We start from the raw sequence: 24,965 nt of genomic DNA on the forward strand, positions 1-24,965 counted from the left end.
ATATGGCTGCCGTGTGGCCATTTTATTACGTTTTTTCATGTCCAGAACCATAACTCAGACATGTAGCAAGCAAATTTATTCAAAGTTGGTACAAGGAGATTGACCAATGTCATACATATGCATGTTAATTTGTTTTGTGATATACGATCCAATATGGCTGCTGTGCGGCCATTTTGTTATGATTTTTTCTTGTACAAAGCCATTACTCAGGCATATTTCAACCGATTTTAATCAAAGTTGGTACAAGGACATTGACCTATGTCATACATATGCACATTGATTTGTTTTGTGATTTGTGATCCAATATGGCCACCATGTGGCCATTTTATTACGATTTTTTCATGTCCTGAACTACAACTCAGACATGTCTCAAGCGAATTTATTCAAAAGTATTTTTATCACAGACCTAATGAAGAGGACTCTATCCTCTCTGAGGACCTGTAATCAAAGCACCCATTAACAAGTGGGGACTGTGTCATCAACGATGACTTGTTATATATAATCCCATGGTATTTTTCTCTGTTTGACGTCATCGTATTCGAGTGTTTTTCGCGGAGCCATACAACTTTGAGCCGAAGGCGAGAAGTTGTGCGGCTCCGCGAAAAACATGAGTATGTTTCCATGTCTGGATTATCGGGTCACCTTTTTGTGAAAATATCGTGAGAGCTAGCAAAGCATTGATCACAACAAATCTGTCTGTGTTGCGACGCCTGCGTGTATGAACAGTACCATGCACAAAAAAGTTCCAGTTGATGACGTACAACAGAAGTGATTCGGATTTCTTATCCGTCCTGTTCTACATCACACAGGTGGCGATTCTGCCAGTTCATGTGATAAATGTATGTATGTATGTATGTATTTATGTCTGTCTGTCTGACATACAAGTGACACATTCTAAGGAATGCATTATTTTGATGTGCATTATATTAAAATTCAAATATATCTAACCAAATCACTGAAATTACAGGTGGGGATATGACTTGTTCATAATTATTTTTAGCAATTATTGTTGCAATATAGGAAACTGAAGTGAACAGATCTGATAGTCAGACCATAGAAGTCAATTTGCAAGTTTGGCAATAGTGTATCCGCATACACTCTTCATGGCTTCAACCATAATGTTTGGCAAGACATGAGACTTGTGAAAGTAACAGGTGTTTTTTACCCTTTTTCTGATAGGTTCTATGAAGACTAAATCCACATATTCTGACAATGGTATGTTTGTTTTTAATATCTAAATGATGGAACTGACAAAAGTTATGGAAGTTTACTTTTGTCATAGACATTAGGAGAAGTAATCATGTTTTGTGTTGAACGTAAGTGAGTGTTAATATATAGGCTTACTTCATATAGATTATCAGTAACATCTAATGAATATTTATTTTAACAGCTCAAACAAGAAGAAAGAAGCCAATGAACACTGCATCAAAGAAACGAGGAAACTTAACAGTAAGAAAACTTCAGACTATAACAATGTCAGAGCATCATATAGAAATAAAAAGAATTATCTTTTATCAAATGTATGGTAATAAAATAACAATGCTACCATTAGTCAAACTGATGAAAGTCTTCTGTTGTTCTCTTTATTATGTTCTCTTTATTATGTTAATCAGTTCGTTGTACACAATACAAACACAGTCGGGTTATGTCTCAGTAGAGGATAGTAGGGAAGAGCCAATGGTGTACCGTATATTTAAGGAGGGTTAAGGCAAGAACCAATCACGTACTGTATACGTAATTGATGTTAAAGGTTATATGGGTTCGCTCTGAATGGCATGCTGAGATCGCCATCTGACCTGACAGATCCACTGATCAAGCGCGATCTCAGCCAGAGTTAAAAGGATTAATTGAATAAGGATTTCTTCAGGAATAGTTTTTCGGGGTTTCTTTCCTTTTGACCATGTTCAACAAAGAGTTTCTAGACTGAAACAATCTGGGAGAACAGTTTGACATAGACACTGCATTTAACGTTGACAGTATTAAGCAATTGCAATACTTATAAGTGAAATGTTTGTCATTGCTGCTAGAAACTGTAGGTATCTGATGCGTAGTAGGGCTTTCCTACCTAGATAATACCAGGCGTTATATATCCAAAGCCGGAACTCTTATTATTTTCTTCAAATTTTGGACTTTCAAGAAATTTTCTGCAAAACTACACAATATTGAGCTGTACTCAAACAATTTCTGAGACTGCATTCACCAGAGAGTTATAAAATTCATTGTTGACATCATCTACGTACTAGACTTTACATATACAGAGTGCCGGACTTTATGCAACCAGATTTAGTCAAAATAATGTATTGCCAAAATAATATCAATTTCATGTTTCTAGCTGAGTATCAAGAAATTAAATAACAGGTTTCTTTTGGTTTAGGGTAACGATTTTAGGTTACTGAAAGAAGTTGGTCCTAAAGGTAGTGGAGATCCAGATGACGCTCAAGATTTACTTGATGAGGTAAACTTGTCATTTTGTTTGATGCCAATCAATCTTTCTTCAGTGTACTCTCTGGATTTGTTGTAGCAATTTTTAACTATTTTTAGGAGATGCTGAATAAGAAGCATGCTTTCTTAGCAATTTTGAACTTTCATTAGAATCAGCATGTTTAATTAAGCTGAAAAGACATCAGGACAATGGTAATTGTGCCCTCAAAGCCAATAGGACGTGCCATGATGACGTGCCATGATGCAAACAAATTACCTGTAAAACAAGCACAATTTTTGGTTTCCCTGTAAAGATATTGGGCTGACACATAGAATAATTAGGGGTTGTTACATGAATTTTGGGCGATACCGCGTCGTATTCGAGTGATGTGTCCTTATTTTGAGGAGTTGCACAGCAACAAGTCAAAATGCAGACACATCATGAGAATACGATGTGGTATCGCTCAAACTTCGTGTAATAACCCCTTTATCATACATGCATGCTTTGGTTACGACTGTTTTCCTATGGACGTTCCGAAATTAGTGATGAAATCGACTGAAATCGACCTTGCTTTCTACTCACTGTACTCACAAAAAATTGGTTGCTAAGAAGTGAGGACAACCGTACCACTTCTTGATATTATTCCGCTGTTGGGCAATTCCACTTCAAGGGAGAGTTTATGGCACACTTTTAAAACCAATAATTTAAACATTAAGATGTCGACACAGGTTTTCACAAATTGAAGAAGATTCATTTTGAGCTTAAAATGGCAGTTGATGTAAAACAGAGACTGGAGTGTGTAAACTGAGTGTGTTTTCATGTTTTGAAACATCACCTCATCCGTTCCTGAAAATTATTAGACCAGCCAAAATAGGATCAAAATACTCGCTCCACACCAGCGTTCGATTTCAAACTGGATCAAGTATGAACATACAATAGAGCGAGCAGCTCTGAGACATCTATGAATGCACATGGATTTAATAGCCGTACCAGTCAGTTTATCTGCAAGAATTATACATATCCTCAGACGTCACATATGCCAAATTTACTATCTTAGGAAGGAATTTGTGAGCAGATTAGGGAAAACGTGAAGTGAGTACACTGTAAGCTGTAATGTCGTAACTCGATCGTGATTTTGTTGCTGTAAGAATAAAACATTTCAAAGGTATTTACATTGTCTTGCCTGGATAGAACTAAACTTCTTTGAAGAACCTAAACGAAAGTTTGACTTTCCCTAGTATCGTACATTGTATCCGAAACCCACACCAGACACGATCAAGCCCTGGGAATCTCACTGACAGGTACAAATCGGATAATATGTGCACCTTGTCTGTAGCTGTCGCGAGTATTTTCAGTGCGGTTGGATTTTTGTGGCTCATTTATGGCTGTAAACAATGTAATTCACCATATAGAAACTTAAACTTGTCAGCAGGAAACTTGTTGTATAGCGGTTCTATCACAATACAATGTCAAATGGGGACTATAATCTTCAGCAGAGTAGATGACATGAAAACACTGCAGTGCACCATATGGGACCGGCTGCGAACGATGACACAGGTTTCAGCAAAACATACAAATTCATTTGTATGTTTTTGGTACAACTGTTCTTGTACCTAAGTGCAATGCCCGTGAACTGACTGCAAACAACAAACTTTTGACCATGATCACAATGACATTTCAGAGTGTCACAAGTGTTATTAGCTCAGCTGTTTTACATATATATGAACGTATCAATGAAGGTCATGCATACCAGTGAAGGTTACACGGCACGTACGCATCGCGGTAAATAGTTCGGTTACAGTGAAAATATAATTTCGTATTTTAACTAGTTAAAATACAGGTTCATATCAGTACCGTCTAAACAATAGGAGAATGGCAATACAGGCATAGCATGTATGATAAATTCCACAATTTGCCAAATTGACACAAAGTTTTAAGAAAGACATATTTGTTAGAAGGCACACTGTTAAATATGGGCGAAAGTTTAAGGGGACATAAACTTGTAACTTGTGGCAAGTTTTTCAGTATTCTGCTTTTGTATATCAACTACCGTGTCTGACCCTAATCTGTTAGTCATGCTGGAATTTTGGGTATTTTTTTTTTGTCAATACAGCTTATATGTGTGTAGTGATTTACAAATGAATTCTAGTCTGGACTTACATACAGTTTTCAACAATAACAATGTAGATTTTACTCATATAGTTTGTGTTGATATGCTGAATACTTGTTATTAAATTACAGTTTAGGGTTTCAATGCAGAAAGTGTAGGGAAACCACAAAACAAAACATCTGAAAAAATAGCCAAAAGATACAGCTTATATGGAGCTTTAAATTATGGGCATATTAAATTAGCAAATTTAAACACTTAGCTAAGTTAACTTGTAATTTTTCTTATAAATTTTGTTTGATACATCTTCCAAAATCCTCATTGCTGACATAATCTATGCATTTGTGCATTTTACCCCTAACTTTTGTAGGGAGCCAACGCAAACTGTATGAGTGCTGAAGATGTTCCTGTGTTGACAGTGGCAGTGATGAATAATCACACTGATTGCATTCAGACATTAATTGATGCTGGGGCTGATGTCAATGCAAAAGCCAATGGCAGGTAAGGTCAACTGTCATAATTAAAGCATCTACATTACTCTAACGAGCCTTTGGGACAGATATTTGGGCTCTCAAACTTTTAAAATTCTTTTCTGATCTACCACTTGTGGCGGTTCATTTTTAGCTACTATAGACTATAGTCTATAGAAGCTATTGGGATGGGTATCCATCCGGCGTCAGTCTGTATGTATGTATGGTATGTATGTATGTATGTATGTTTGTGAGGCGTCTGTCCACTCAAATATCTTGAGAACCGCAGTACTTACTGATTTGATATTGGTTGTGTAGATGAAAAATATGATTATGTGAAACTCGTTTTTTTTAATTTTGCAAATATGCAATATGCAAATTAGCACAGAAAAAGGCATTTTTTATTTGCATGGCACTTTTAGGACTGTATGTACATTCAGCATGTAGTTTAGGTGACATTTATGATAACCTTTGACTGTTTTAAGGTAAAACAATAAAATAAGTGAGTTCCCAATACCTTAGAAGGTTGAGGCTGCAGATTTTATCTTTAGAAATACATGATGGTGACAGAAAAACCACTTGTACATGAAAGACAACATAGCTTATGCAGGCCGCCATGTTTACTTGCATATTCATACCATAGAGGGCGCTAGATATACGGAAAATGAACCTCCCAAGTTTTGGAACTGGAAGCCTGAACTCTTAGCAAAGGGGAACTTTCTTAATATCAGGAGAAGATGCCGATGGAGGAAGATGGTAACAGAAAAATAAAACAAATAAATGAAAAATATCATTGACCTTTCTGTTTCTTTGCTTGCATTAAACTTGGGTTGCATGAAAGTTATGAAGAGTCAAGTGGCAGGTCTATGATTAGAGAGGGTGTCCCTGGCAAAATTAATAGAGCATGGATCACCAAACTTTTTCGCAATGAAACTTTTATGGTTAACAGACACAGCTATTGTATTTTTTATCTCATTTTCAAATTGCATTTATCATGATGGTATTGAAAATGCTATAGAAGTCTATCAAAACTTTAATTCTTTCAGAATTTTGTTTTGTTAGTCTGGTGGCAGGTCTTGAGTGTCTCCCTTGGCAGAATTTATTACGCACCCCACCACCAAACTTTACAGAAATGGACATTTTTATTGTTTACGGACACAGCTATTGTTTTTTGTATCTCTTTGTCAAGTGGAATTTATAATCATGATATTTAAAATGCTATAAAAGTTTATCAAAACTATCATTATTTCAGAATTTCGTTTAGTTAGTCTAGTTGCAGGTCTATGACAACAGGTCTCCCCTGGCAGAATTAATTAAGCATGGATCAACCAAACTTTACGGAAATAACATTTTTATTGTTTATGGACAAAGCTATTTTTTAGATCTCTTTTTTTAAAGTTTTTAAGTTGCATTTGTCATGATAATATTTAAAATACTATAAAAGTTTATCAAAACTTTATTTCAGAATTTTGTTTCATATATATATATTTTCTTGTCGTACTAAATTCGATAGAGAAACTGTTCCAATCTTCCGATTTCATTTGGCTTTGACATATTAAAACATAAAAGTACGTGAAATCAGGCCCTATTTTACTGTTTTCGGCCGTATTTAATTCGGAAGAGAAACTTTCAATTTTCGGATTCCTATGTCAGAATCGGACCTTATGTTACTGATTTTGGCCATACTAAATTCAGAGACAAACCTTTAATTGTCGGATTACGGCAGGCTAAAAAAGTACCTCAGAATCAGGCCTTATTTTACTGTTACATAATGTTACTGTTACTTTGATACAATGCCAGCACACTTGTGGTCGAATTATAGAGGAAAAGAAAATCATGCGGTGAAACACTGGTCGAACAATTAGAGGTTGTAAAATAATTAATTATCCAAAAAATAGTGGGTGGTCGAATTAATGGAGCAGTCGAATTGATGGAGTGATTATGGTAATCAATGGAATAAACACAAACTTGTCAGGCTATTGTGACTCATACAAACATCAAACAAAACAGTGACAAACTAGCTTATTTGTATGCAAAATCTCAAAAGAAAAACCATTCACGCATTGCATGCCACCTTAAATGAGTTAATTAACATATGTCAACCTAGTGGCGTTCTCACTGCAATGTTTTCAGTAGCCCAGCACCACCCCTAATTCGAGTCCGACTCAAAAAAGTAAATGAGAACAGTTCCCAACGCCCCTGGGCCAATGTTAATTTAGGACGGAGTCGAGGGGTGGACCTGAGTCCGAGCTCGGACTTAACTTCGGCGCTTGAGTCCATGTGAATGCATCAAAAATTAACAACAGCGAAAAACGCCCCCATACGGCGACTTTTGGACACATTTTGGATGTGACCTACAACCTTTTTTCAGCTGCGGCTGTGAGTTCAATCATATAATAAAGAGAAAGCGGCTCCACACATCGCCTATACTGTTTTTTATGTTCTCTGTGTTCATGTTCAATTTTGTGTAGTAGTAGTAGTAATTTATTATAGTGACTAGTGATAAACACCAAGCCACAACGGGCTTATTAGTCACTTTAAAATAAAGTTAAATACATGTGAGGAAAGCTGTTCCTAGAAAATCTAAATACAAACAGTTACATTTTCACAGTACAAATCAGGTAAGTCATTTGAAAACCAAGATCAACGGCTGAAAATTAACGTGTTATATATTTTAGCGATTGTCGTCTTTTGTAAGCTTTACAAATAAATTTGATTGTACGCCCACTGGCGTTATTAATTAAAAAATCGAATTTCTGAACATCTGAGTAATCTTCAAAGTTTCTACAAATATTATGAACAGCATCAAATAAAATTGTCCGGTAATCATTGTACAAAGAACAATGCAATAAAAAATGCATTTCATCCTCAAGGGTGTTGTCGTTACAATAAATACATTTTCTATCTTGTACAATTTCTCCTCTATATCTGCCAGTTTCCACACGAAGTGGTAATATCCCAAATCTAAACTGAGCATAAAGCGAGCGGGTACTTCTCTCTAAATTATATAATAAATAGTTTTCCCTATTTGGCCATACGCCATGGCGAGACGTAGCGGTAATCTGATGATGACAGTGTGATCTTTTGACGCTACGTTTCGAAACCAGTGTGTGGTCTCTTCCTCAGTCGCATTTTGATACTTGCTCTCCTTGGATTTTTGTTGCTCTGTTTGTGGTTTAAAACTTGTCAGTGTTTTGTCATCCAGTCCGGGGGCTAGAATACTTATATTTGGGTCAGTTTGTTGTGTTTCATTTTGTTCGGTCTTTTCTAGCTGTAAGATTGTGTACTTGTACATTTATGAGTGTGTCGCCAATGTTTGGATTTCTTTTGTATGCGATGATCAGTTTCATCGTGAATAAATTCTTTAGTGTTTGGTCTTTTTCTATTTCTTCCCAGTTCTTCAGGAGTGCTTGTTTGATGTCTCTTGTTTTGATATGTGGGATATATGTGGTTGAAAATATCACGTTATTAGTGTTGCTGTTGTGTGTTTGTTTGTGATTTAAATGTGTTCTTCGTGTTGCGTATCTGTTTTCACATTGATGTTCGATATTTCTTGTTGTGATTATCATCGTTGTAGTAATTTTTCATGAAATGTTTTGACTTTGTTGTTAAAGTCCTCTTTGTTGTTGTATGTCCTTATGTACCTTAATGTTTTGCCTTTGATAAGGCCCTTGAAGGTTGATTTTGGATGACATGATTCCCTGTGTAAGAACTGGAATGTATCTGTTGGTTTTGTGTGCGTGTTATATATATAGTGTCTCGTAAGTTTTCGTTGTTATATCGTTGACCTTAGTTTATAAATAACTAGGTCAAGATATGTTATTTCTTGTGGAGAACTTTTCATATGAAAATTTGAAAGTAGGATGCAGTCTTTTAATTATTGTTGTGAATTCGTGGAGTTCATGCTCTGTTCCAATAAAAATTAGGAAAATATCGTCTCTAAATCTACACCACAGTGATATTTTTGTTGTGTGTTCACGTATGATTTTCAGTTCTAATTCGTGAAACATAATGTTGGCGAAAAACCGATGTATTTTTGATTTGTGAATTTACATTCAACACTTTTAGACCGTCAAAATGGTCATGAAGATGATGTCGAAGTCATCTAGAACGCATATTTCGGAGTAGAAACTGGAGACGTGTTCTCGACGTCCGCCACCTTAATTTATTGATGTTGATTTCCAATATGACCGTAGAGGGCGTTTAGGTCGGCGTCAGTTTCAAAACAAAGGCCTAAACTTACGTGTGTGGACGCTCACAGCATTCTTGGGCTAATCCCCTGTATTTGCAAAGCTTCAACACTGGCCCTATAATGCCAAAAAAACTCACAGTGAGAACAAGACTCCTGTCACCCTTGCCAAACACATAGTGCTATTTTTTGTAGGTGATAGTGCTATTTAACAGAGGTGACAAAGAGGTGAAAGTTTGGTCATGTACAGAGCTTTTTTTCTAACTGAAACAATGTATATCTACTTGAAATCTACCTACACCTATTACAATACTACAAGCTATTTTCTCACCCCTGTGTACATCACTGTAAGGTCCTTAATGGATTCATTGAACCCTTACTCATTTGATTCTAACACATGATGATGTCTGACTTTAACATTACAAGGCTCACACTTCACTGTAATTTCCAGTCTCCACACAGAGATTGTAGCGGCGTGGAAAATTAAAACATAGCTAGGGAGTCTCAGCAGTAGCCACACTGATCTCTGCCACAGGCGACGGATTTCACCAACTTTTTGGGTATTGCGCGTTTTCCATGATATACATTTTTTGTCTTTTTTATATATAATACTTGGAACAGAGAAATTAGGTAAATGAATAATACACTGGTTTTCAATATCAATAGTCGATTCCGTGAACACTTGAAAAACATAGATCTTGCTCTAGGTTATATGGATGTGAATCAATGATTCAAAATGTATGCCCCAACAGCTGTCGGCTTTGTCTGCTATTTAATATTTGTTTAATATTTAATATTTATTATATTTACTAGTGTATAATGTATTATTTTTACGAGTGTACGGAAATTGCAATCTCTAGCTAGATGGCTCCTATCAAAATCTGCAACGTTTGTTGAGCCAGTTGGGCACGCGCAGGACTGAAAGAAGTCCCAGTTTAGAATATTCAAATTTGCCTGCAGCAGAGATTGGTGGGGGCGCGTGGTCAACGACTCGGAATCCCTCGAGCTTGGTTCGAATTATCCATGCAGCACTGCTTCCCCATTGCGCTTTGATCTCTGTGTGGACATGGTGTAATTTCATGAAGTCCCTTGAGAAACCAAAATGTTATTTTCAGATGTGTCACTGTTATGTTGTACTTAGTTTACAGATATATTGGCCTCTGTGGTGACTTAAAAAATGCCCACCACACTGTCAGATTAACCCTTTCACCTCCATGGTTTTACCCAAACCCATTGTTATCAATGGTGATCTTGGATCTGTTTACAGGTAACTGGGGGTGAACAGGTTAACAGTCTGTGTGACTGCAACTTCATTGGCATGTTCTATTTATATTGCAGGGGCGGTAACACAGCCTTACATGAAGCAGTCTTATTAGGACCAGATTCTCAAGAAAGTATTGAACTGCTCTTAGAAAACAATGCAAATTCAAAACGTAAAAACAATCGAGGAGAAACGCCATACGATCTTGCCATGAAGAAAGGTTACGAATCCATAGCTGCTCTATTTGCAGCTGATATGGGTCAGCAGACAGTAGCTAAGTTGACTGGTGCAGGTAATAAAGGTAGAAGGCTATCTAAGGACTCTGATGTTTCTGCTGCAAGTTCAAGAAGGAAAACTTATAAAGAAAGACGACAAAAGGTAAAGGTCTTATGAATAGCCCCAGGTAGATAATATCTGAACTTTATGCTTTCTATATTACAATACCATCATTAACTTCAAAGACTTATTATTTTATTAGTCTGACCTCCAGGAGGCTTTCATCATACCGTAGGTGTCGCTTTGAGCCCTTTTCAACAATTCATTGAAAGTCATTTCATTATTCAATTCTTATACCTAATGTATTAAGGATGCGACTCAGGTTCATGTGCACATATTTTCAATTCGCATTTTCACGTAGAAGAAGAGGTCACACACCCGACATGTCGTACTTTTTACACAACTCTGTCACCGAAGAGTTCAGAAAATTTGTTAGTTCTTCAAAAACAGTGCACATACCGTTGTTTTACTCAAAAACATATGTTTTTTAGTTTTTTTACTCAAAAAACTCTTAAGTACAAATCTACAATCGACCTTGGTGATCCATTTACAGCAATCGAGAACTGAATATAGTTGTGAGCTATTCATTACAATTTTATTAATTACTGTATATGTTTACAAATACGATCTCCTGACGCAGAAGGTCAGGGATGAACGGAGATAAAGCATTACGTCTCAAGTTGAATGCAGGACAGCGCGCGGACAGACAAAATGTTGACGTCGTAGTGCAATTTTCGATTCGTAAGTTTGGCTAATTTTGCTGAAATCTTCTCGCCAAACGCTACTTTTTTCTCACATTTGCGATTTCGCGAGTGGGCAGCGGAAACACTGGGATGTATATATGACAATTTTGTATGAAAAAAATGCTTGAAACTTTGGTTTGAAGGGTTTTTGTTTATTTCCATTATCATATTGTATATTTATGGAATTGTTTGCCTGTGTTTAGTCAAGTTATGGCCCCTAGAATTCAATACAAATTCCCGGTTTGATGCTTTTAAATTTGGTTAGAAGGGCTTTAAAACAGATGTCATTTGCATATTTTTAACACTGACATGTTCATTTGAACAAATTCACATCTCTACCCCTTGGTGCACCTGTACACCAAATACTAACAAAGATGGTAGGTGCTGTGGTTTAGGAGATTTTGATCAGGACGGACATACATACATACATACAGAATGAATGCAAATGAGATGCAAATGAGACTTTCACCTTATACAATAACTTCTCTTTTGTATATATACATATACCAAATGTGAGGTAAAAAAAATATATATATAATCATTCACAAAAATAAATAAAGTATTCTAAAATAACAGTTGCAGTGATCAGTAATATGAAAATAATCGCAATCATACCAATCCATAATCCAGTGACAGTAGGTCGGAATTCGGAAGACAATAGTTGTAAACATAGACACAAAACAGCACAGAACATACTATTCATGGCGTAAAATATAACAGCAAGAAATATATATGGAAGTTGAAAAATGCGGAAAAACAAAACAAAAAGCATATGTAAGAGGAAGACATTAGCACTCAAAATTAAGGGTATTTTTTCATATGAAAAATTAACCTTATGTTCAACAAGTCATCGTTTATGACACAGTCCCCACTTGGTCATTGGTAATTACTGGTCTTCAGAGAGTGAGGATAGAGTCTTGTGCATTAACTGGATTTGTGATTAAAAATACTGCAATACAGATGAGGCTTAATGGCCGAGAATGAGCTCCATGGTGGTGAAAATGTAAAACCAATCTGGGCTGCCACCCTAATCACAAAAATACCGCCAATGGCACTTGGACATAATGACCGCCTAGTATTATCGGCATTTATCAAGAACCCCACTCACTGTGAATTAGACAGACGACAAAGTCAATGTGCAACATATAGCTGAAAGACTGGTTTTCACATTGCGATTTTAAGCCCATTTTTATGAGAAAAGGGACATGTATATGTATATTGAGAAAAAAGCAGATTCTGAAGACATATTTTTAAATGCTTTGTTGAGTGACAATCATTTATATGCATCTCTTGAAAAATTTTGTGGCTATAAGGTATAACAGTAGTGTAAGAATTATGAGGTTAGAATAAGTGTAGTAAAGCTAAGTTGACAGAAGACCTGACTCTGGTTTTACCTGAAATGTTCATGCTTAATCTGTTTTTATCTCCTGCTGACCGGTTAGTATCTTATTTCAGATAAAACAGTTCAGTAACACTGATTTTCTGCACATTTTATTTCAGCAAAATGGAACAGTTGTTGATGCTTCAAACTTTAATGCACAGAAAGATGCTGAAGTACTGAGGAAAGCAATGAAAGGGTTTGGTAAGTGATAAATTATAGCAAAGATTGTGCTTCATTCAATTAGTAACAAAAACTGTTGCTAATTTCTTTCTGCCATGGCGGAGTGTGAAGCCATGATTTATAACCAAATCTTGGCTAATTTCTCACACTAACTTTTGAGCAATGCTTATTCTCTAGCACATACTGGATACATGAGTGGTGCTGAAATCTGGGCTTTGGCAAACAAAATGAAAATAAAATGTCCTGAGGTGGATTAAAAAATGATGTAGTCATACAAATTTCTTTTTTTCCCCTTTTTTTAATAAATTTTTATGTGTGGCATCCTCTGGTGTCCATCAACTTTTTACTTTCCAAGCTTCTTCCTCAAATGACCAGTCAGATTCCTTTTTTATGTCAAGAGCCATTACTCAGACATGCCTCAACAAGTTTTTTTTCGGTTCTAGGACAGTTACCACCCAGACAAATACCCTCTGGACAATCACCACCAGACATTTACCCCCCAGCTAATTACCACCAACCATTTACCACTGAGACATTTACCCCCAAAGACATGTACCAACCGGACATTTACCCCCTAATACTACTTATAACGACAATATTGCTTTGTTGAAAATGATGTCCAATGGGAAATGATGAAAAAAGAAGGTTCCCAAACAATCGCGAACACTGCATTTGCATCTTTTCTAGTTCTGTCTCCTGCTGGGTACCACATGATCTACCCTTCGCTATGCCTGGCAAGTGTTACCATATATTCTAATATTTTACCCTTTCTAAAATTTACCCTACGCCTATCAGGGAAGAGAACCCAGATAGCCGATACTAAAGACCCTCTCTCTAACCACTACGCAACACGGATTTGTCTGCAGCTGTCAGTTGAAATGTTAATCTTGAACTTGACACTGTATGTCAAAGGTAAAAAATGATTAAAATTCTGCGGAGTAAGCATCATTAAACATTAAAAATAAATCACGCATCAACGGTTACTGAAAAATGGTGACCCTTCCAATACATTAGGAATAGTGCTTTAATAAAGGTGATTCTTTAATTCGCTCTTATAATATGAATGACTTTAAAATAACAACTATATGATGTTAATGGACTAAAATGATGGTTCTATATGAATCAGTTTTTACCTTACCCAAACCTAACCTTCACCCTATCACTAGGCAACTAATAATATTTCTCTCTTTTTCCATTTTTGTCTTTTTAGTCAAAACCGGGTTGCATCGAAACTTACACACATCTTCAGTGTCATGATTTACAGGTAGAATGTGTGTTAGATGTTTCATTCATCACCAACATATAAAATACACTCAATAAGGCTGTTTGAATCATAGATTATGTCTATGCTATGTAAAAACATTTTCCGGGTGGTAAATGTCTTGTGTGGTATTTGTCCAAGTGGTAAGTGTCTGGTGGTAAATAGTCGGGGGTAAATGGTAGGTGGCAAATGTCCAGGGACTAAATGGGGGGGGGGGGGGGGGGAGTTAACTGTCCTGTTACCTTTTCTTTCAGATTAGTTGAATTTTGACATTTTAAGGGCCAGGGTATGACATAACTAATTCTATATAACTTATTAAAGGACATAACGCTATGCCATTTATACTATTATTACCAATGTCTACTTGTTTACTGACCAAGCCAATGCGGGCATCATTCACAGACAAAGCTTTGGTACCCGCATTTCTTTTTTGTGCACTGCCAAGTCCATATTTCACCATCAGGTCAAGATGGTTAAAATTAATGTAACACAACATATTACGTATGGTGTATTTCAACATAATACTGTACATTTGTAGGCTGTTGAAAACATACATACTGTTAACTTAATTTTTGTGGACTAAAGATGCTATAACAGACCAAGCCAAGTGGGTGAAAATATGCATGTTTTGGCACAATACCGCTTTTTACTGACTTGGCAGATGGGGAAGTGATACTGTCTGGCGGGAAAAGGGTTAATGTTCACTGTCAATTACAATATCATTCATGCAATCTGATACTGTGTATAATTCCTGTAATTTCTATTATGGCAGTGTTCTCCACAAATCAAAATTAAAGGCGGTGGCTACTTAGCATATCAATTTACATAATATTTGCACACAATTTACATATCACCAGGGATATTCACAAGGCATTCCAGTGATGAGATATACTTCTGACATTCTAAATATTTTTCTCCATTCAGCAGTGATTAATGGGAAGCTACACAATTTATTTTTATATTTAAATCCTGTTTATTTACTTTAAATAAATAATAAAACATCAAAAGTGAAAAAAACACATTGAACTATACAAACAATACATAATTTAGTAAATATATTGCACAATACCAACATGAAATTCAAAAGTACATGAGAAGTAATCAGTGTTCGAAATAATCGGTGGCAAATGGTGGCATTTGCCACCAAAACCTGTCAATCTGCCACCAAAAGTTTTTTCTTGTGGTATTTTTCTGCCAGTAAATGTTGGGTCATCAGGCTTGAATGAAGGAACACTGAAGGAACATGTTGTCTGACAGCAGAAAAACTCAAAACACCTGGCCAGTACGATGTTTGATTTCTATAACATTAATTACACAAACTGATCTCAACCTTTTGTCACCTTTTGCTGATCCTGCAAAAAGAGTTTATACAAGCGTTTGATTGACGGTCGATTCAAATCGCCAATGGTCATTGATTCCCCCCCCCCCCCCACAAACGCTCGATTTTCCTAAACAAGCGACCTAGCGGCTGATATAGCTCTGCTGTGTTTATGTAGAGAATAACTATTTTTGACACATGTTGATAAAGAAGGTGGAAATCTTTGATAGCTCAATGCAGTGGCCAGGAAATAGTGGCTAAAACAAGCTGCAAAAATACACAATTGAAGATTTCATCATACTTTGAATATATCACATCGGATCATCCCTAAGAACATGTCAACCAAAGCTATCTGATGAGTAGTTTTTTGAGGATAAAATTTTCTGACCAAAAATGGCAACAATCGCCCCCAAAAATGAAAATTGCACTTTTTGAGAAACACATTTTTTGACCAAACATGGGAAAAATCGCCCCAAAAATACAAAATTGCAGATTGCTTCATAATTTCAATAAACATCATTTAGTTCATCTGTAGGAACCTGTATACCAAATTTCAAAGCTATCAGATGAGTAGTTTTGGAAATACACATTTTTTGACCAAAAATGGCAAAAATTGCCCCAAAAATACAAAATTACAGATTTCATCATAAAATCAATATATTACTCACTTTATCTACAGAAAAAGCTATCAGACCAGTACTTTTTGAGAAATATATTTTTTGACTAAAAATGGCAAAATTGCCTTAAAAATGCAAATTTGCATATTTCTGCACAATTTGAACAAATCTGAAATAGATCATCACCAGGGACATATGTACCAAATATCAAAGCTATCTGACTGGTAGTTTTGAAGAAGAAGATTTTTAAAGATTTTTACCAAAAATGACAAAAATTGCCTTAAAAATACAAATATGCAAATTTCACCACGATTTGAACAAATCTGACTGAAGTCACCCTAAGTAAAATGCATATTAAATTTCACAGCAATCGGACAAGCGGTTTCAGAGAAGAAGATTTTTTTACCAAAAACACCAAAAAATGCCCCAAAAATACAAATATGCAAATTTCACCACGATGTGAGGTCATCCCAAGTGAACTGCATATAAAATTTCAAAGCAATTGGACTTGCAGTTTCAGAGGAGAAGGCAATTGTTGACGGATGACGGACGACGACGGAAAATCAACCTATTTGATAAGCTCCGCGTCGCTGACAGCGGCGCTAAAAAATGTCTTCTAGTCACGTTAGACTTTAAATATAACCACAGAGTTTGATCGGCAGCAACCTTGCGCTGACCGCTTGGCAGTCTGTCTGCGTTTTTCGGCCGGGGAAAATTAAAAAGTGGCATTTTCTGGAGCGTGTGCCCGCGTGTTGCCTGTTTGGTGTCCACTTACACAATGAACACCGCCATAGCTTAGCGTCCTTTTAAAGGGAGGCGCCACCTTTAACACGACGTTGTCAGTTGCTATGTTATGTTTATTCAATAGACTTTTAGATATTGTTCGGTCAACTGACTGTGAAAACAGTTTAGGCGACAGGAAACAAAGGTGGGCTGGCGAGATTAAAGATGGGCGGCGACAAAAAGAAGCTGGGCGTACCGCCCGTCAAAAACCCCTCGTGGAGAACACTGTATGGTCTTATATATTTCTTCAAAAAAAGGGTCATTTTTGATTTGTATATTTGCAGGAACTGATGAAAAAGCCATAATTGAAGTTTTATCAAAACGCAGCAATAAGCAAAGACAGAGAATTGCCAGAGAATTCAAGACAATGTATGGAAAGGTTAGTTGATCTGCAATACTTCTTAGGTCTTGTCTTGTGTTGCATGAGGAGGTGTCAGGATCAGTTGGCAACTGTCTGTCTGAATGTGTGTGTGTGTGTGTGTCTATCTATATGTATGTATGTATGTTTATATAGCAAGGAGTGTAACAGTCATGTATTTTTGATTTTTAGCTACTATAGACTATAGTCTATAGAAGCTATTGGGATGGGTATCCGTCCGGCGTCCGTCGTCAGTCTGTATGTATGTATGTATGTATGTCCGTTTGTGAGGCGTCCGTCCACTCAAATATCTTGAGAACCGCTGTACTTACTGATTTGATATTTGTTGTGTAGATGAAAAATATGATTTTGAGAAACTATTTTTTTTAATTTTTTGATATTGTTGAAAATAAGCAAATTAATGCCAAAAAAGGTGTTTTTCGTAAAAAATCTTCTTCTTCATAACCGCTGGTCAGACAGCTTTGTTATTTGGTATACAGGTCCCTAGGGGTAACCCAACTTAGATTTGTTCAAATTGTGATGAAATATGTAAATGTGTATTTTTAAGGAATTTTTTTGTCATTTTTGGTCAAAATTTGACTTACATTGTATGTAATTCTTGTACTGTGTAAACCCTATCAATTCACCTAGAAAAAAAATATTAATATGATTTTAAATAATTGAATAATTTGGAAATCATCAAAGCCAAAATAATTTTTGTGTAGAATTATCAGAAAGTTCAACTTTTTTTTGACAGTTCATAGTGAAATGCTTACCATCTTAGAGGATTAAAACATGTAAAGGCATTTTTCCTGAATCCCAACTTTGACATATTCTGAACCGTCATTTATTGTGCCCTGTATGTTATCTAAAAGAAATTGCTCAAAATAGTCAATAGAGATAGAGATAGAGAAAGTTCTAATTTCCATTTATGGTTGACTTGGTAAGGATAAAATAAAATTACTTTTTGAGGAAAAAAATAGAGTGGTCAATTAAAAGAGTGGTCAAAGTGATAGGGTTTTTATGGTAAAGCTGGGCTGTAAGATTCCTCATGTGCTATTTATGGCAATTATGCAATCTGTGTAAACAGTGCAATGAAAGTTACATGATTCCTTATAATGCTTTTGATGACCTTGAACTTCTTAAGTTTCAAACATTTGTCTCTTCAGTGTGCTTTCTCTGAGTATGTACAGTCTCAACTTATTCAACAGAACTCACTTACAATGTTAATCAAAGATATCCACCTTCTTCATCAGTACATGTGTCACAAAAGGTTATTCTCTACATAACACAGCAGAGCTCTGTCAACTGTTGAGTTGCTTGTTCTTTCAAAACTGCTGATCAGACAGCGTTAATATTTGGTTTACAAGTCCCTAGGATGACCTAAGTGAGATAATTTCATACAGTCAGGAAATACTTAATTTTGTATCCATGTACTATAGACATTGTCTATTGTAGCTTCAGGGACTTTGGCCCTATGTTTTTCCAATTTTTGGTCAAAAGTCTTGTTTTCAGGAATTACATGTCAGATAGGTAAGTTCTTAAGGATGATCTTATTATCATACCGTATGTCCATATACATTGGAACAAGTAAATATGAGCCCATTGGAAGACAGTAGTGAATATTTTACCAGTGCAGCTGACACACGTCACTATGTTTTTCAAAAAAGTTAGCATGGACATATCTCTACATTACAGACTGAGTAATTGGGGACATTTTTAGTAAATACATACCAAATAAGATACTCGCAAAGTCCCTAGTCAGAATGCAAAATCTTAAGAATTGCGGCACATCTCACCAGTGTATTTGGTGGTAGACGCATGCTCGACTGTAAATGAGTGTTTGTTTAAAGCCCCAGTACTGCTAACTTTCGATGACTTTTTCATTATTTTTATTTCATAGACCAATTGCAACTTCTTATTCCACTTTCCAAAGAATATTGAAACTCCCATTATTTAGCTTGTCAACTTATTGTTCAAATGTGTAAAATGCATTTTTATTGTTTACATTTGAATTGTAGTCCCGACCAGAATTCACTTTTCAACAATAACAATGCAGTTTACAACCATAGAGGCTGAGTTGACAAGATACTGTGAACCGGTATATCAACATTCTTTGGTGAGAAGAACAAGGAATTATGGTTCACATTACTAACAAGCGACCAAATTTATTTTCTATTTTGTGGACGATAGATACATGTGTAATCAATTCAAACAATCCAGTTTAAGTAATTTGGTTTAGATTAGCCATTGTCCATTATTAGCTACTATAGACTATAGTCTATAAAAGCTATTGGGATGGGTATCTGTCTGGCGTCTGGCGTCAGTCTGTATGTATGTATGTATGTATGTATGTATGTATGTATGTATGTATGTATGCATGTCCGTTTGTGAGGTGTTTGTCCACTCAAATACCTTGAGAACTTACTGATTTGATATTAAATGTAGTGTAGATGAAAAATATGATTTTGAGAAACCATTTTTTTTAATTTTTTGATATTGTTGAAAATATGCAAATTAGCGTCAAAAAAGGCGTTTTTGGTAAAAAATCTTCTACTTCATAACCGCTGGTCAGACAGCTTTGTTATTTGGTATACAAGTCCCTAGGGATAACCCAACTTAGATTTGTTCAAATTGTAATGAAATATGCAAATTTGTATTTTTAAGGAATTTTTTTAGCTCCGCTGTCAGCGACATAGAGCTTATCAAATAGGTTGATTTTCCGTCGTCATCGTCCGTCGTCGTCCGTCAACAAGTGCCTTCTCCTCTGAAACCACAAGTCCAATTGCTTTGAAATTTTATATGCAGTTCACTTGGGGTGACCTCACTTAAGTTTGTTCAAATCGTGTTTGTATTTTTAAGGCAATTTTTGTCATTTTCGGTAAAAAAATCTTTAAAAATCTTCTTCTTCAAAACTACCAGTCAGATAGCTTTGATATTTGGTATACAGGTTCCTACAGATGAACCTAATATGATATATTGAATATATGACAAACTCTGCAATTTTGTATTTTTGGTGCAATTTTTGCCATTTTTGGTCAAAAAATGTGTTTCTCAAAAACTACTTGTCTGATGCCTTTGATATTTGTCATACAGGTTCCTTGGGGTTCTCTTAGTGTGATATAGTGAAATTTGATGAAATCTTCAATTTTTGTATTTTTGGGTCAATTTTTGCCATTTTTGGTCAAAATATGTTTCTCAAAAGTTACTCATCTGATAGCTTTGATATTTGGTATACAGGTTCCTAGGCTTTATCTTAATGTAATATATTGAGATTATGATGAAATCACCAATTTTGTATTTTTGCAGCTAATTTTGCCGTTTTTGGTCAGTCCATCCTGAAATGAGCTATCAAAGATATCCACCTTCTTCATCAATACATGTGTCACAAAAAGGTATTCTCTACATGACACTGCAGAGCTCTGTCAACTGTTGGGTCACTTGTTTTTTCAAAACCGCTGGTCAGACAGCTTTAGTATTTGGTTTACAGGTCCCAAGGATGACCTTAGTGAGATAATTTCATACAGTCAGGAAATACTTAATTTTGTATCCATGTCTATAGTAGCTTCAGGGACATTGGCCCTATGTTATTAAAATTGTTTGTTGCTTTATTTTCTCCCCTTCTGTATTTACTGTTTTAGACTTTGTTGATCCTATTGAGTCCCATGTCTTAATTCACTTTCACACATATCAAGGCTGTTAATACTTAGATTCCACACTTGAACTTATGCTGGAGCAGTAACCAACCAGCTCAAGTAACTTTCATTTATGTCCAAACAATTTGACTTTTGACAAAACTTCACATTTAGGGAAAATAATAAACACTAAGGAGGTATGTTCATACTTATGAACTTGCATGAATTTTGTGAGAATGCTCACTGCGGAATGCCCATTGCAAGAGTTGCTAACCATTTCATACTTTAATAGATGGTGGATCAAAATTGTGTTATAGAAGCTATTAAATATCATATGTACACTCATTCTGGCCTGTCACATGTAACCAAATGTGAGCAAATGTGAGCAAAGTGTCGATGCACTATATTTTAAGGACTTGTGCCTATGGAAAGCCGTCACTGTCTTAGGGAGGTGTTTCCAACTCAATAATGTGCATTGGCATCATTATTATACCATTAATATTATGATGATGTTCATTTACTCTATTGTGATGCCGATTTACATAATAGTGATGACCATTTACATCTTGATGATGTCCATTTACATTATGATGATGTCCATTTACATTATGATGATACCCATTTACATTATGATGATGTCCATTTTCATTATGATGATACCCATTTACATTATGATGATACCCATTTACATTATGATGATGTCCATTTACATTATAATGATGGTAATTAACATTTTGATGATGTCCATTTATATTATGATGATGTCCATTTACATTATGATGATGTTCATTTACATTATGATGATGGGCATTTACGTTATGGTGATGTCCATTTACATTATGATGATACCCATTTACATTATGATGATGTTCATTTACATTATGATGATGTCCATTTACATTATGATGATGTCCATTTACATTATAATGATGGTAATTAACATTTTGATGATGTCCATTTATATTATGATGATGTCCATTTACAGTATGATGATGTTCATTTACATTATGATGATGGGCATTTACATTATGATGATGTTCATTTACATTATGATGATGTCCATTTATATTATGATGATGTCCATTTACACTATGATGATGTTCATTTACATTACGATGATGTCCATTTATATTATGATGATGTTCATTTACATTATGATGATGTCCATTTACATTATGATGATGTCCATTTACATTATGATGATGTGCATTTACATTATAATGATGGTAATTAACATTTTGATGATGTCCATTTATATTATGATGATGTCCATTTACAGTATGATGATGTTCATTTACATTATGATGATGGGCATTTACATTATGATGATGTTCATTTACATTATGATGATGTCCATTTACATTATGATGATACCCATTTACATTATTGTGATGGGCATTTACATTATGATGATGTCCATTTACATTATGATGATACCCATTTACATTATTGTGATGGGCATTTACATTATGATGATGGGCATTTACATTTTGATGATGTCCATTTATATTATGATGATGTCCATTTACATTATGATGATGTGCATTTACATTATAATGATGGTAATTAACATTTTGATGATGTCCATCTATATTATGATGATGTCCATTTACTGTATGATGATGTTCATTTACATTATGATGATGTCCATTTATATTATGATGATGTCCATTTACATTATGATGATGTTCATTTACATTATTGTGATGGGCATTTACATTATGATGATGGGCATTTACATTTTGATGATGTCCATTTATATTATGATGATGTCCATTTACATTATGATGATGTCCATTTACATTATGATGATGTCCATTTACACCATGGTGATGTCCATTTATATCATGATGATGTCCATTTACATTATAATAATGGTCATTTACATTTTGATGATGTCCATTTATATCATGATGATGTCCATTTACATTATAATGATGTTCATTTACATTATTATGATGTCCATTTACATTATGATAATGTCCATTTACATTATGATGATGTTCACTTACATGATCATGATAACCATTTACATATGATGATGCTCATTTACATTACGATGATGCTCATTAACTTTATGGTGATACCCTTTTATATCATGATTTTACCCATTAACATGATGATGATGGGCATTTACATCATGATGATACCCATTTACATCGTGGTGATGGGCATTTACATTATGATGATACCCATTTACATCGTGGTGATGGGCATTTACATTATGATTATACCCGTTTACATTATAATGATGCCCATTTAAATTATGACGATGCCTATTTACATTATGATGATGCTCATTAACTTTATAGTGATGACTATTAGCATACCATGATAATTTTTGACATAATGTTTATTCTAAATTTCAATATAAAGGAAAATGAGGGCAACTCCACACATCGGCTCTACCAAGTTTGTTTAATATTACGATATGGTGAATAAAAGGATCATTGCATTTATTTTGTGTTGAATACATGGCGAGAAATCGGTGAATCGATAGTGCTTTGTGATCTGGGTCCCCAGTAAACCGGTTTGTTGATTGAGTGATTCGTCTTAACGGTGTTTCGGAACCAAAAATGGGGTTCCTTCATCAGTCGCTCTCTTGTTTTGTATCCCCTCCGCTTGGTTGTGTGATGAAGTCATCTTCGTCCTCGAGGAGAAGCCAGATTCGTTATTGAGAGAGTTAGCCACTATTGACTGACTCAAAAGTGAGCGATCGGGTGTGTGGTGTCATATTATAATTAACATGACCCAGCATCGACCGGAATTCCTGGACGCTCATAAGGATTTTTGTTTTAGGGCATATTTTGAGCGTTGCTAGTGCCCGTTATGTTAACAGTAATGTTGTACGATTAGTTTGTTTTAGACAATTAAATCGATCATCCGAACTTTTGGTTTTGTGTCAATTTTTCATGGACTTTGTAATAGATTTCGGGTCGATATTGTTGCCTGCTTTCCGGTGTTTGAAAAGCACGTTGTGAAAGGCTGTTTCGAGAAATAAATCTTATTTCTCTGTGTTTAGCCATTCCCAGGTTTCATGGTTTCGTTAACAATATTTGCTGTAAACGGCCTTTGAAATCGGTTTGGTCTGAGGAGAGTATTGGTTTATTTAATTCATGCCGCCAACTTTGATTACTTTAATATGGCAGCTTTCTCAGTTTTTGATTTTCTTTGCCAGATGCTGTTTTTTGTATTGATCAGCAATCTTTTTAGCTTGGTTGATTGCAGTACCAATTCGATGACAGATTGCATCTTGGTTTTATACGATAAGTTGTGGCATAAAATGGAGACACACAAAAAAAAACAGATTCCCCGTTGTTAAAACCGCTATCGTGAAACCTTTTAACTGTTTGAGCGACATGGGCAAAGTGTGTTTGAATTAACTCACCGGATTTTTCGGTTGTCGTTCCGGATATCGACGGAATGCTTACTCCTTCACATGTTGGTCAAAGTTACATAACGAGCTATGATTTTGTAAGAAGGATTTGTTTTAGATGCTCGTTTTATAGACCATGAAGAGTGTCGTTAGAAAACGACTCGAGGGTTGATCCCAGAAGTAAGCTCAGCTGCAGTAATTTTAAGTTCACTCTCCTGTGTTGATAGAGTCCTAGCTCCCTTATGTGCTCAGTTTAAGCGAGCAGGCCGTACATACGGAGACATCGCTATCTGTGCTCGTCTCAAACTGTTTGAGCTTGTTCTATTTGTAGCAAGGGAGGATGTGATTACTGGTTTGAGTATATTTATATTACGTCAACGTCAAAGTGGACCGTTATCTGATAGGTTAATTGGTTTCAGGCACTAAACTTTGATGAAGTTTATTTTGTCCCAATGGTTTCCGTGTAAGAACCATGGTTAAAATCTGAATATATTTTTACACAAAGATAATGGTTGAAATGATCCGTGTATTTGCTGTTTTTTTTACTACGTTACATATGAGGTAGTCGATGGATACCCCGGAGGGTAG

At 35.5% G+C, this 24,965-nt stretch overlaps 1 protein-coding gene across 3 annotated transcripts in view; it reads left to right on the forward strand.

Annotated features, from left to right (window-relative positions):
• LOC139122130 (uncharacterized) overlaps nucleotides 1-24,965 on the forward strand; it is a 121,313-nt gene that overhangs the window by 62,348 nt on the left and 34,000 nt on the right. For 2 of the 3 annotated variants that reach the window (XM_070687538.1, XM_070687540.1), the window contains 7 exons: nucleotides 1,180-1,215; nucleotides 1,391-1,449; nucleotides 2,375-2,455; nucleotides 4,900-5,030; nucleotides 10,527-10,827; nucleotides 12,969-13,050; nucleotides 17,293-17,387. In XM_070687538.1, the coding sequence (XP_070543639.1) occupies nucleotides 1,180-1,215; nucleotides 1,391-1,449; nucleotides 2,375-2,455; nucleotides 4,900-5,030; nucleotides 10,527-10,827; nucleotides 12,969-13,050; nucleotides 17,293-17,387 (785 nt within the window). The remainder of the gene's footprint in view (nucleotides 1-1,179; nucleotides 1,216-1,390; nucleotides 1,450-2,374; nucleotides 2,456-4,899; nucleotides 5,031-10,526; nucleotides 10,828-12,968; nucleotides 13,051-17,292; nucleotides 17,388-24,965) is intronic. The other variant, XM_070687539.1, reaches the window with a different exon arrangement.

Source organism: Ptychodera flava, chromosome 21 (assembly GCF_041260155.1).
Source record: "Ptychodera flava strain L36383 chromosome 21, AS_Pfla_20210202, whole genome shotgun sequence".
NCBI lineage: Eukaryota > Metazoa > Hemichordata > Enteropneusta > Ptychoderidae > Ptychodera > Ptychodera flava.